Below are 15,186 nucleotides of genomic sequence, written 5' to 3'. Positions count from 1 at the left end.
CTTCACAACAATTAAAATATTCTGCACCTCCTGTAGATAAACTCATTCCTCTGCCATCACTTTCCTACCTGAAGAGTATGCATCAGGATGAGTGGGCATGCATTTTAGTACCTGTTTCCATTTATGCTTCTCTGCCAAAGCTTAATAAACTGACATACTCAAAGCACTACTGCAAGGACTAAAGAAGAGGTTCCAGTTTGCTATTTGTCTATCTTGATAGATCCACAAAGCAACATATATGGAAACTGAGGTGCTGAAACATGTGATCACTCAGGTATACAAAAAAAGGAAATGAGATAAGCTGTTGGATAGAAAAAAACAGAAAAGAATACAAACTAGATACAGGTTTCAGAGTAGCAGCCGTGTTAGTCTGTATCCGCAAAAAGAAAAGAATTATTTGTGGCACCTTAGAGACTAACCAATTTATTTGAGCATAAGCTTTCGTGAGCTACAGCTCACTTCATCGGATGCACCTAGATACAGTTAGGAATACAGAAGAGATACCAATTATTTAAAAAAAAAATTACTTTACATAACAGAGAACCCAATTTTTTTTAAAATACATAAGAATAAAGCAAAACTTTCAGAATTATTTTTAGACAGACATGAACAATTCCCTCAGAGAAAAAAAGTCTTATATAGTCATACCTATATGAAAAATGGCCAACCTTGGGTTCATACAGATTGTTAATATACATTTTAAAGAAACTGATAGGCCCCCTCGTGTGCTTAATGTGGCATTAAAAGGGTAGTTAAAAACATCCCTCTGTATGAAAGTATGCAATAGCTGTCATTCCCAAGCTTGGAAAGGGAATCAGTAGCATGCCCATCACATAGGCCAATATTCTTTATTCAACTAGCAAGTAAAGATCTTAGTCTGTTTTCTTATATACTTTCGCTAAATAAAAAATTGCTAAACAATGGACAGATTCTTCCACTCTTACTCATGTTGAATAGTGCTTTATACCTTCAGAAGTCCTTGTGATTCCTACAAGAGACCATAGAGCGAGTGAGTGGCAGAATCTAGCCCTAACATTACTGGGATACATGAGCATAAAACTGTTACAGATTGACCACCAAGAAGTACGAAAACACTGTATTGAAAACAGTAGAATGTCAGAATCTAAGAGATGTCTGGCCACAGCTACGTATCCCAAAGTCCATCTACCCACCTGGGATTAGTAAAAGTTAAAAATTTAGAATAAAACATACAGGGAATTTAGCTTTTTACTGTCTCTTATAATCCTACACAGAGAAATTTATAATCTGAACTCAAAGAATAGGGAGTTTAAAAAAATATGGGAGGAGATTTTTAAAAATTCTCAGCTTTTGAAGATATACAAAATATATAGATTTTGAATTACATTTGTTTTTAATTTTTGTATAACAGTCCTCTACCATTTTTTCAATATTTGCAGATTAAACTACATAGTTCAGCATTCTCAGATTGAATAGGCCTAAAGAAAATTCACAAAACCTGAACTCAGCTTTGGGAAAAGTATGACCTAGAAAAATAAGCTCTCATACAGACAGAATTTTAAATGGACCAGACCCTGTATACAAGTATACTTTTAGGAAAAAGAATGAGAGAGAAAGGCAGACACACAGAACTCAGGAGAAATAATAGAAAATATTTTTATAAGACTATTTCTACAACATAACTTAATTGTTGTTTAATACAAAACCTGATGTTGGTTTTTTATTTGTATCAGCTGCATCTTAAAACAGTGAAAATAAAAATATATCTAATACCTCCACTGACATGAGAGTGGGAAAGTAGGTTTCCCCACCTCCAATATCTGGGGTGCCCACTCATTCAAAAAATATTGACAGAAGAAACTCAACAAATAAAAGATATGCTAGTCAAATATCCTTTAGTTATTTTACTGGGGCTACTATTACATATCACTGAAATTAGCTGCCACTCATTGATGAATTATTGTTTGGTGACACCCTTAATGAAAGTCCTCTATCCTTGTGATTTTAGAAGTAATAGAAAACTTGATCCACTAGACAAACAAGAAGAGAAAATGACGATAATACTGAGAAGTCTAGCTTCTGTTTGGATAGAAAGCATTCACTGCTACCAAACTGAAGCATCAACACAACTTTGAGTAGTAAACACTTTGAACGAGGACTTGAAATAGAAGAGATTTTTGGGTTCTCAATCATCATGGTAGAAGTGGACTGCTGGCAGATATACTTAGATGAGAGAAAAAGGAAAGCCCAATGTTTGGACTAGATTACCCAAAAGATTCAAATACGTGAAAGTAATGGATTGAAGCGGAAGTGAATGCAACTAATGAATACTGTAAAAAAGAGTCACATAGCATATTGCCAAAAAGAAAGTCAAACTAGGAGGAAGGAAGAAATGGGCCTGTTGGACTTTGTTGTTATTGTTTGTTTCTTGCTTTTGTCTAACTCCAGAGTGTGATGGTGTTAAATGGGAACAGCTTTTTAGTACTACAGTATTAAAATACAGTAAATTAAACAGTCTTCCCCAGAACAGAAAGCAAAGCAATCAGAGTTGAGATATTACAGTACACATAAAAAATATCAACATTTTCTGAGTGAGAATCAAGGACAGTCAGCCAGAAGTCAGATTATCTTGCTTTGGCCTATACAAGCTAGGCTCTTTACATGTTCAAAGTCTGAGCACTATATTATATGTAAATGTACTGGTACAGGAGCAAAGTTATATACTTTTCAATTCTACTAATTTTCTCTATAAGAATTCATGTTTTCCCCCCCTTTCACAATATTCACTCAGAAGAACAGGTCAGAGCTCATCCCTGTTGAGTTAAATTTTATTTTAGGGCCAACTTACAACAAAGAAACTCTACTCCTAGATGGACGTGCGACTCCCCTTTGACTTCAATGCAATAAAGATGTGTCTGCCTAAAAACCTGCACCCTCCAAAGAGAGGTACTGTCAGATAAAGGCTGGAGTTTAAGTATAATGTCTTAAACTGATGTTACTGCAAAGACTCCAATAGGGATTGTTATCCTTATCCTCTCCCTAGAAAAGAACTCCTCTAGTATTATAAACCATTAAGGCCAAAATCTGCTTTCAGGTGTATGGCACAGCTCCGACGAACATCAGCAGGAATGACCAGTATTTAAGTGAATGTAGAACTTGGCCCCATCATTCACACTTACTGGGAATATCAGAAACTCACTCTTCATCTTTATAGTCTACCACTGAATTTAAAGTTTTAACTTATTTTGTGTCTTTTCCCCCTGGACTGCTTGGTAACTGAAGGGACAAATGCAAGTCATGCAAGTGAAAAATCTGAAAATGTTAGAAAACGGGATGTGATTAACAAAAAAACACAAACATGCATTAAATCCATTATGAGGCAGTAGTGAGTGATTTCATGTACCCAGAATGTGTTCTTATTGGTTTCAGAGTAGCAGCCGTGTTAGTCTGTATTCGCAAAAAGAAAAGGAGTACTTGTGGCACCTTAGAGACTAACAAATTTATTTGAGCATATGCTTTAGTGAGCTACAGCTTCCAATGAAGTGAGCTGTAGATCACAAAAGCTTATGCTCAAATAAATTTGTTAGTCTCTAAGGTGCCACAAGTACTCCTTTTCTTTTTTGTTCTTATTGGGACATGCTTGGTTGTTTTTTTGTTGTTTGTTTGTTTGCTGGAAAATGGTAAGATGATTAAAAACAAGCAGAAATCAACAATAGAAAATTTTCATAGACCAGTTCATTTAATTCTTTATGCCAGTTAAGTAATTTTTTGGCATAAACCCTTATTGAAAATTGATGTGTGGGAAAGGAATTACATATTAGTTTCTCACAGACTTGAGCTGGCAACATATATAAATTCAGACTAAAATCTAAGAGGCTGAAAATGTCTTACATACATAATTTTTTGGAAAAGCAGTAAGAGCATAATTCTACATCAGTGAAGTCAAGATTGCCATTGTCTTCTAAATGGCAGCAGGAGTTGCTCTACACAGTATACTCAAAAGTAAGGAGCTCAAAATTGTTTGTCTACACCAACCTTAACTTTATTTCTGTGTTGCTACCACTTCCACTTAAAAGCTAAAGTTTTATTTACCACCAATTAACTCCCATATTGTTTTCTAATACAGATCACTTCATCACACATATATATAATGTGTGTGTATACACACATATACACACGCTAGAGCCCCAATCATCTAAAGGGATAGATTTCAATGAGACTCTTTGTTTGGTTCTCTGTCCATTTTAAAAAAAACTGTTCACTTTTGCTAATGATTTGACAAAAAAAAAAGCTTTTCACTGAACTAGCGATTATTTCTTTTCATTTTAGCCTGGAAGAGTTGTGACTCTTGTTGAAGATCCTGAGGTATAGTACTTCTTTTTTGTATGTATTATTTAGTCTAAGCATATAGAATGTCCTACTGCCTTCAGAACTTCAGGGCTCTATGAATCTGCATTTTCTTATCTTTAGTGTGTAGATAAATAACTTGATTGATTTTTCTTGCTTTCAAAACATTCTTAAAATCCAAATGTTATACAAAATGGTACATATAATGGCTTTCAACTGATCTAGTTTAGCTATTTAGACTAAAAGCAACTAGAAGTGCTTTTGGCTTTATGATTATAAAAGGCAGAGTTTTAAGTATCTTCCTGAATGCCCAAATTAACTGCCTTGTTTAAACAAAGAGAGTTTTGCTACTGTCAAATTTATACAACCTGGAAGCTATTACCAGTTTGAGACAGTGTTCTGATGGAACATCCCATAAAATAGCTTCCCTAAATACAATCTGGCCTGTGTCAAGATTAAGCCACAGTAACTCTTGCTTAAACTCTTTGATTCAAAGATGAACTGATGAATATTGTGAGCTTAAACAAAAGCTCCTTTTTGGGAATGGTTAGAGGCCTGATTCTACTAGTCTTACTACAGATGGGCAAGCCCCTTTTCCATGAAAAGTCCCATTGAAATATTTGCAGAATAAAACACATGGAAGAATGGCAGACTTGGGCCTTAAATCTGTCCATGTAAAAGAAAATCTACATTTTTTTTCTGATTTATAAAATAGCAAAAAGTGTTGTTTTTATTTTGGGGGAGATAAGGGAGGGGTTTTGCCCACATATCTGGTCTTGTCAGATTTTGACAAGGAAACGTGCTTTTATTATAGCCTAGTCTGAGAGTTCTTGCTCACCATTAGTCATCCCACTGAAGGACTCCAATGACTCCCAGTCGGACTACCCACATGAGCTAGGGCAACAGACTGTGCTTTTATATAGCACGACTAGATTCATTTAGCTCTTTTAGCATGTCATCTTTATAATGTCTATAGTTCATATAGTTGGTTTGTATGCATTCAAGCCATTTGTGTTAACTGCAATATGAAACCATATTAATCATTTGAGTGTTATTCGTTTGTCCCTTCACACACATGACCTTAATGCAAACTGTCTAGCCTGGATCATTCTCAGACTTACACAGTGCATGAATTATGAATCTGGGTGTTATAAGGGTAGGCTGTGTTTCCTTCTCTCTCTTCCAGATTTAAATTTAAGGCAGGAGTCCTTTTCTACAACCCATTCCTGCAGGATACTGAGTGTCCTCATCTCCCACTGATATCAACCAAACGAGATCAGCACATCACAGGATCAGGCCCTTAGTTTGGAACTAATTGGTGTGACATGGAGTTAGAGGCAATTCTCAACTGATGCACTGTGCTGTCATTGTGGCCCTCCGTTGAAAAGAACTGGGTAGAGTAAATGCTATTTCATAATTAAGAAGTTCTAACACCACATCAAGTCTTGTGTGGTCATATCCTCTCCCATCCTTTTCTTGAAGCAATACATCATCTTGTAATCAAACAATGTAATAGGACAATCTTATGAGACAACACAAAATAACGTTTATTGCAGAAGTGCAGAGCGTATTGTCCCCCTGTAGTAGGTTCACTTAGGAGCCAACATGCCTAGAGGGCAGACCATGGCTCAACAGCACCCAAAGTCCTTGTGGGGCCTTGCTGGGCAATCTCAGGGACTGGCAGCCAAGTTACAGCCCATCTTTCTTCAGGTTCCCCCGGTCAGACAAGGGGAGAAGACAGAGAACGAGGACCTGGGCCCTCCCTCTCCACCAAGTTCAGGCCCAAGCGGGAAGCCATGAGGAGTATCTCAGTCCCCTCTAGGGAGATGGTCCAGGGGAAGCTGGTCTGGGGTATTTCCTATCTCCCCTATTCTCTCCTCAGTTTGGGGTGAGGTCACAGCACTCTGCTTCCCTCCCAATGGAAAGTTGCTCAAACAGTCAATTATTCATATAATCAGTAGGGGTTTCCCAACTCCCTTCCCAGTGTCCAATGATTCCCCTTTGTCGGGGGGGAAGGGGGAGAAAGGTCTAGCCTCTTGGGCCTTACAGACAGTCCAAACCTTCCCCTGTGGATTCCTCCGTCTCTGGCTAAAGAGGAACTGGCTTCCTTCCTGCAGGCAGCCTCTTCACTCCGCCCCTGCTTGACTGCAAGAGTCCCCTTTTAAGCAGATCCTCCAATTGGAGCATTCTCTGCAGCTCTTGAGGGGCAGGACCTTTTTGGGCTAGCACTGCTCCGTCACTCTCTCACAGATAGTGAGGATCCTATAAACCCATCACCTCCTCAGTTGTGTAACTTTACTGTTCATTTCCTCTCTCTGGGGGTAGAATTTTACATTTATTAGTAACATCCCCCATCTTAAATTTACAAAGAAATTTTTAAATCCCCAAACATCCCGCATCCTAAATTTGCAAAGAAGCTTCCACGCAAGAAAACGTGAATCTCTGCAGGATGCAAAGGTGCATGAGTGTTTAAGTTCAGCCATTTAGAACACCACCATAAGCACAAAGAGTCTTGCATTAAGCTATACCTAGCATGAATCATAACTGCTTGAAGACTGACAGAGGCCTCATCATTGTGAACCATCTGGAAGTGACCATCAAAGGTCTACTTTTAGAACCATTTTAGTCTGTCAAAAGACCTATGAATAGGGGATGATCTTGCATACACTTTTTTGCAGTTGTTATATGACAACTCTTCGGTTTTGTATCAAGATACCAAAATCAGAGCAATGGTCTTAGAATGGGAACAAAATCTCAAAAGATGATTTAAATAATAGTTAGTTTGCCAAACTTTTCTCCCACCTAACAGCTCTATTCAGCCTGCTGACCCACTGAAGCTTCCTGAGCCTTCCGAGCTATGTAAACCTAAAGGCTGCTCCTTTTTCAATAAGGATTTCCCTCTGATATGATAATGCAGGTTTTGGCTTTAGCACTGCTGCCGGAAAAATATGGCTCCAGGGATAAATTGAATATGCAGATGGGATTGTGGGTAAAGCCTAAGAGGCTAGATGGGGATGGAGATGGCAGGCAGATTCTTACCTAGCTTCCTGATAAATGTCAGTCAGTCATGAAGGAAATGTTAGAAGAGACGGAGCAATACTCAATTAGGGAGGGAAAACAAGGGTCCAAACTTAAGGTTTTCCACAAACCCAAATTGGAATCAGTGTGCAGAGGGAGAAATAGTAAGAGTCACCACTCCTCTTATTAGGCAAGTAATCTGGGTAAGTAAAAAAAAAAACAAGAGTCCACTGGTATATTCCCTCAGACATCCTGGAGTTTTGTTTATTTTAGATTGGGGAGGAAGAAGGATTCTCAAGTACAACTGAATTTGGAACAGAGAGGACACTAAGCTAGTGAACAGTGGTGTGAGAAGAGGCAGGGAGCTCATTTAAATACATTCCTTGCAAAGAGCTGAGGTAGTTTTCATTTTTAGGTTGTACGTGCCAGCCTAGTTGTCACAGGTGGGCTAGGGTGAACATGGTGTGTAGCCAGTGTACATAATGTACAGGGGCTTGGGCACCTTGGAGGGAGTTTGTCTGAACAGGGCTCATCCCTGACATAACTATGAAGATTCACTGTACTTTTAATTATTATTCAGCGAGGCAAAATACTTGTAACATTGACATTTCCCTGAAATGGTAACAATGAACAGAGGTAAATGTAACCGTAATCATAAACTTCAACTGTTTTTTGTAGCTGACAAAACAAGCACAATGCAGTACAATGTGACTTTCTGTATCTTTCTGGTAAGTTTTTTTTTTTTCCCCACACTACAGTACAGTTGGATACCATTATGTTATACACACACTCACCCATATAAGCAAAGAATGGTTATGTTTGTTCTTGCTGTATTTGTATTGTTAAACCAACTTATTTGTGATTGCAGGAGTCCCAGAGCAAACCATCAGATTATTTTTTTAATCTTGATTTAGATACAACCTTAAGTTATTTTGAGACTATCAACTGATTCAATAGTTGGTTTGTTTATAATTAAATTGAGCTCAAATGGCTGATACAAGAGTGAATGAAAGGTGAAGAGGTAACTTTAATTTGAAAATGCTGTTTTGAAGAACTGCTTTAACTCTCTCCCTTTATAGTTCATTGAAAATTATTTTAAAAAGGGAAAATAACCAGGGGTAGGAGTTAGAATGCTTCCCTTGAAACTGTCATATTGCTTCCTCCTTTTGACATCTGAACCAATGCTCCTCTAAATCCAATACCAAACCCATGAACTGTTTTGCCCATAACAGTTGTACAACATCCTTGTTTCTGCAACAAGACTTATATTCTCATTGTTTTAGCATCAGTATGCATTAGCAGTAGAGGTAACCCACAGCTCAAGAGGAGACTTGCATGTAGAAGCAAACAGAAACTTCTCTTGCAACCAAAAACTCTTAGAGCTTATCCACATATGAAAACAATCTGGAAGGGATAAAACAGAAAACAGTAGTTTCCTCTGGTTCATCATGGACTGCATGGTTGAACAAGATGCAGTCCTAGGGGAAGGAAATAAAATACAGTTCATTGTGATAAGTAACTGTCACATATGTGTAGTAGTTGCTTTTTCTAACTCAAGTATTTTTAATATTTTGTTGTACACAATATGGTCAAACAACTGAAAAATAAGTAACTTCTAGGGGCTGAAGTCCCCCAAAATAGCTTAAAGCAGCGGCCAATTTAGAATGATACATAAATTTATTACTTTGTTTTGTAGTTAATTCAATACCAAGGATTTTTATACCAACTTCATGTCAACAATGGATTGCTCTTGCATTGTCCTATGAAGGGTAGGTTAAATTTGAGGCTATTTCTGAATTAATTCAAAAACAAATAACTTCCTTCTAGTAAGAAACAATATCATTGCCTTAATGAGTATCCTAGAAATCACCACTTCTTTTTTCTGCCTACTGGAAAGTTGCAGGAGAAGACAGGTGGACAGGGAATGTAACAAAAAATTAAGGCCTCATCTAAAAATCACTGCTAAGCACTGGTGGCATGGTCACTGTAGGTATACACATTTCACTGGGCTTAGTCACTAGGATTTCTCTTCTTGTTTGAAAATATATAAGGGAGGGAAAGATTACTATCTCTAAGCCAAACTAAAATTAAAGTTCTGGGAATTGTAGCTTTGAAGACAAACCATTAGGGTGGGACAGAAAACAAGAATCCTGTTTTGTGAAGAACTGAGGATTCAAACTTGTTTTTGTTTCTCATTGGAACAAATCCTAGGCCTTTCAAAAAAAAAATTTTTCAAAAAGAGAAGGAGACCACCCTAAAATAACTAAGAGCCTAGTGATTAGTGCACCCACTTGGGATGAGGGAGAGCCAAGTTCAAGTCTCTACTCTGCCTGATTCAAACCAGGGACTTGAACTTGAGTCTCCCACATCCCAGGTGAGTGCCCTAAGCAAGAAAGTGTTGGCTGTTCTGGGCTCAGGTTTCTGTCTTTGACCAGAAATTACACCCTGGACCTGCGCAACCTTCAGGTTTTGTTTGGTTTTTAAAGAGATTCATTAAAACCATAACTTCTAGTGAAAATGTATCAGCATTTTCTGACCAAAAAACATTTCCTCCGAAAATTCCCACCTAACTCTGACACATGGCTAAACATCTAGATTCTTAAGATGTTTTAATGCCATTTCTGCTAACAGTGTTGTTGGGTGCTCTGAGATATAGGGTTTAGTTCTGAGAAAAGTACCCCTGGGGGAATTCTGCACCAAAAATGTTTTAAAAATTCTGCACACGCTATTTTCAAATTCTGCAAAATTCTGCATTTTTTTGTCAAAATAACCATATAGTCACACCAGTTTCAATTATTTTTGGTCATTTATTTCAAAATACCTGTCAGCAAGTATGTCTGTAATAATACAGACAACAAAAAAGGTTCAGAAATAGTTTTTTGACAAACAGATTCTTTACTAGGCATATTAATACAGAACTTTAAGTAATAATTCATTTAAACTACAATACAGAACCATATTTCCCACACACTGCAGAAGCAGTGCAAAGGCTGGGGGGAAGCCAGGGGTAACGGAGGAGCTGAGGAAGAGGGAAATAATTGTTGGGAAGGAGCCTGGATGTGAACTTGGAGGGTTGTTGGATGTGGGTGGGAGAAGTATGGAACAGGTTTGGGGTTGTTGGTTTTTTTTTTGTGTGGGAGGGGAAAGGGGGCAACTGTTAGGGAGCTTCCCCCATGGAGAACCTAGCCTCCCCCATTCAGACACCCCATCCCCGTCCCCATGTGTATCTGTGCCCTACTCAGCCACCCCATCCCCGTCACCATGTGGCCCTGTGCCTATACTCCCATTCAGGCCCTGCCCCAGTCTGTCCTCCCTGACTAGCCCTTATGAGTCCCTGTCTGACCCCCCAGCATCCCACACTGTCTGCCTCCCCATAGCCCCTGTCTCCTGACCTGGCCCTATAGGTGCTGTGAAGAAGGCTCTCTCTCTTCCCTACAGGCAGTCTCACCACAGCACCCTCTTGTGGGCAAAAGGGGGGAACTGCAGTAACTTTTCAGCAGATGCTTTCTTCTTGCAAAAAATTAAAAATGTGTGGTTCGTTAATTATGTGCGTGTACAGTGGTGCAGAATTTCCCTAGTAGCAGAAAATAAAGCCAAAACTTTAAGATAGCCTTCTCTCTTTGAATTCTACACATGGGTGGTACATATAAATTAAAAAACACAAATCCTTTAAAATATAGGTATCAGAATAAAGCAATATTCAAAGTTTTAGAAATGAAGATTGTCACCTCAAAGGAATAATCTAGTGAAAATTACTTTTAAATCTACTTCTCCATCTAAGGAATTTATTTTTTAATCTATTTGTGTGAGATTGTGAAAACTCATTTTGTATTCCCTCTGCTGATGCTTTAGCAAACATTATTTAAACAGAAATGAACCTGCGTGTTTAGTGCTCTAAATTCAGATGCAACAACTAGACAACATTAGCAGAAATAAATTGCACCAAATTTCCTTTATTTCTAAAACTAAGCCCAATATCTGTAATAGGGTGCAGAAAGAATTTGGCATAATTAACGTCAACTGAGAGTTCTTAAACAAGAACCACCATTTTGATTTCAGCTCTTTTCCTAAATAAAGGACGGAGAGGACGACGGGGGAAAACTATTTGTAGAAAGGGCTCTACCAAAAAAAAGTGTGTTTTAAATTAAGTTTATTGCTAGTATCCTTTCAGTGTTTAGATTTACCTTTCTGGTTGTGTTCTTCAACAGGGTTGTGTATGGGGTGTTGCTTATAGATTGCCCGCAGGACAAGAAGTTGAAGTAAAGGCATACCTCGACTTCAGAGAGAAAGGAGGCTACAGGACTACAACTGTCATTTTCTATCCAAAAGATCCCTCAATAAAACCATTTAATGTGTTGTTATATATTGGAACTTGTGATAATCCTAACTACCTTGGTCCAGCACCTCTAGAAGACATTGCTGAACAGATTTTTAATGCAGTTGGTCCTAGTGGAAGAAACACGGAATACTTGTTTGAACTTGCCAATTCCATCAGGAATCTTGTACCAGAAGATGTGGATGAGCATCTCTTCTCTCTAGAGAAACTAGTAAAGGAACTCTTGGAAAGAAACCAAAACCTCAACTGCATATAAAAATCATTTAATAGTTTCAAATAAGCTTCTCTTTTCATCTTCAGAATTACGGTTTCATTGCACAACGGGTATATGATTTGGAGGCATGTTTATCTGTACTACACTATCTTATTTATTTTAATGTTGCATTCAAGACACTGTAGTTAAGGGTCACTAGAAGATTCCATTGTAAAACCATATTTTCAGGAGTTTATAACAATGGGGGGCAGAAGTGTTTCAGGTTTGAATTTGGTATACAAGATTTTAGCCAAAGAGCATATTTTTCTTTTTCAAAATTTGAAGAAAATCAACTTTGGCCCTTTATTTTTTGAGGGAAATTTTAATTTTTTGGTGATTTCAGGTTTAAGTTGTTCTAAAAAAAAAAAAAAAAGTTATCTTTAAACTACCTTTAGGACCAAGTCCTGCACTCAGACAAAATTCCCATTGATTGAAGTGGTAGTTCTCTCTGAGTCAAGACTCCAGGATTAGGTCCTTAATACAGCTAAAAGCTAAATGTTAAGTATCTACTCTACATGTACAGTAAGTACATGGCAAAAATTTATCATATAAAGGTTCAACTCCATTAGAACTAAGCTATTCCATTGAATCAATAGTTTTACTCTTGGTGTATCAGTTTGTCATTAGACACAATGGGCAAACAATTGTGTTATCAAAGAAATTACTCTTTCCCTTGATGCATTAGGTTATTCATGGTGTCAAATCCTTAGAAACAAAAATACGGTATATTGACACAAATAAGCCATACCATATCAGTGCCTCATTTATTTTAAAATTACTGTAAACAAAAATAAACCTAAACGGTTAAAGTAACTGAGGATATGACTTGAATCCACAATATAGCAAGAATGTTCTGAAACTCCCATCTTTAATAACTGTTTGCCTTCACATGCCTATATAAATCCCCTTGAAAATCAAGGAGATTTTTCCAACTTTTGAGGGCAGAATTTGGCCTAACTATTGCAATACAAAGGCATAAGGAGTTTCTGTCCCAGCTATGAATCTTCTTGCTTCTCAGAGTTTAAGTTATTTTCTTTAATCCCTTAAAGCATATTTTTGTATTTTAATATATAAAAGATCCTCTTTGAAATGTAATGTAGTACCACATCATACAGCAAGAGTATTTATATATGTTCAGTAATCACATGAAAACAGGTCTTATTTTCCATCAGTAATAGCATAAATATTACATGATTTATGTTTGTACACACAGGTAGTCTTTTCCTCTTTTCTTTCAGTTTTATATTTGTAGCTGGCCAAAAAAAAAGTTAAGTCATCAAAATGACTGACTGTTATAATTTATACTTTACCACCTATAGAAAACAAATTGTAAACTGAATGTTACAAAAACAACATTCAAGTCAGGCACCTACATAAATACGCTGCAGTACATAAAACGCATTCAAAACAGTTGATTTAAAACATGAAACAAAGAGCTTTTGCATTTAAGACCAGGATTGTAATTTTTGTCACCATATTTCTGGCATCTATCAAAGGAATGTAGATCTAGGAAGCACAAGTCTACCTGTTAATAGCTTTTGAAAATTTAACAGGAGAACAAAGTAGAGGTTAATATTATTAGTACATAAGATATCAAACTTGATGGACCAGTCTAATCAGATGAACGGGGATTTGCCTCATATATATATTGAGGACCTATTCTCCCATTAATACTTCAGTTCTTTGCTAACTTATGAGAAATAGATCCTGTTGGTTTCAAAGGTCTTTATTCTCCATTATGTTACATTGATGCAAGATTGATGTAACAGAGCAGAGAATCAGGCCCAGAAAATTCCACTAGACAGTAAGGCTAAATATAGGGTCAGAATATTCAGACTTCAGTGGCTAATGTTAGCCAACTAAATAAAAAATGACTAAATTTTAAAAGGTGATAAGAACAGGCATCTCCACTAACACCAGTGGGTTTCAGGCTCTGAAAAATCCAGTCACTTACGGTGCCTGAATATGGATTTAGGATTTTAGGCATCAAAGTTTGAAAATGTTTGCCTACATCAATATATCAAGATCCTTTAAAAAAAATTATTCCCTTTGACATGGAGAATAAATACTCACTAAATGTTAATTGTATACTTTAATGTTCCAGAAACGTTATTATAGCACCCTTTAAGGAGTATGTAAACACTGCAAAGGGATACTGATTGTTGTTTTCAAAAAGGCCAGCATTTCCTTTCCTGTGCATACCTGGGCTTTGAATACACGGCTGTAAATTTAAAGCGTACATCAGATGGAGTTGTAAAATCTATGTATTTTCATTAATTTCTCTCTCTCCTGTCAAAGGCTTATTTTTGTTTGTCATGAGATGGTGGGGGAAATGTATAAACCCCTTTATCAGTTCAAGAACTCCCTAATCACATCAATGATGATACTCTTAAATATTATGCTTATTTAAGCACTAGTGTCGGGGCATTGGGATTCTGTATGGCTCTAAGTTTGGTAATTTAATTTTATTCATATCCAAAACACTGTTGGTTCAATCTCTTTTCCAGATTCATAATAGTTGCAATAATACCTGTAATGATACATTCCATTTTGTGCATATAACTTCAGTACAATAAAATGCATCGCATATTTATTTAACGGTGTTAGAGAGAGATTTTCAGAAATTTTACTTTCATATTTAAGAACAGACTCCATCATGAAGGACATTTTCAAAATACCTGAATATTATGACAACAAATGCCTTGGTTATGATACTTCCTTCCTTTTGTAAAGCATTTTGAGATCTGCGGATAGAAAGAGCCATATAAGAGCATTATGATGTTCACAGAAAACAGTCAGATTAGCAATGTCAACATACCAGTTAAAGTACTGGAGTTAAAGCTCTCTTTTCCCTTTGATGCATGGGAGTTAGATACAATAAATTTAGGGAAGACGACACACTCAATTCTATACCTCATGATTGTTCTCAAAACAAGGTCCATTACATGGAGCTGAATATGCCATCAGATCAGTTCTTTACCACAAGCTATTTTATATAGATTTTTTCCTTTTGGTTGGTGTTGTGTCTAATTTTTGTGATAAAGTTAGAGATTTGAATCCTATCCTAAATATGTTTGCATTTAAAAAACACCACCACTAATCTACCTCTAAACTTCTTTCCAAAACAATGACTGAGGAGACAGCAAAAAGGTCCAAGTGTTAGATTTTGACTCCCTTGCACCACAAGTTCAAATCCCAAAATGGTCACCTAAACCCTTCATCCCTGTGAAACTGATGAAACCAATACTGTGCA

General features: G+C 37.0%; 2 protein-coding genes across 9 annotated transcripts in view; one reads left to right on the top strand and one right to left on the bottom strand.

Moving 5' to 3' along the window:
* Positions 1-14,526, top strand: part of CHAC2 (ChaC glutathione specific gamma-glutamylcyclotransferase 2) — a 29,169-nt gene extending 14,643 nt beyond the window's left edge. Inside the window, exons 4-5 of one of the 4 annotated variants that reach the window (XR_005291834.2) lie at positions 4,309-4,344; positions 9,041-14,526. Coding sequence is in view for 1 of the 4 variants with exons in the window: in XM_038394561.2 (XP_038250489.1) it covers positions 4,309-4,344; positions 11,553-11,936 (420 nt within the window). In the remaining 3 variants the exon portion in view is untranslated. The other 3 variants (XR_005291833.2, XR_006280310.1, XM_038394561.2) reach the window with 3 other exon arrangements.
* The window catches only part of ASB3 (ankyrin repeat and SOCS box containing 3), a 130,749-nt gene that overhangs the window by 103,877 nt on the left and 11,686 nt on the right, over positions 1-15,186 (bottom strand). The window lies entirely within an intron of this gene.

The sequence above is a fragment of the Dermochelys coriacea genome, chromosome 3 (genome assembly GCF_009764565.3).
Source record: "Dermochelys coriacea isolate rDerCor1 chromosome 3, rDerCor1.pri.v4, whole genome shotgun sequence".
Lineage (NCBI taxonomy): Eukaryota > Metazoa > Chordata > Testudines > Dermochelyidae > Dermochelys > Dermochelys coriacea.
Note: the sequence above shows the minus strand (reverse complement) of the source record. Positions and strands in the feature narration are given on the sequence as shown.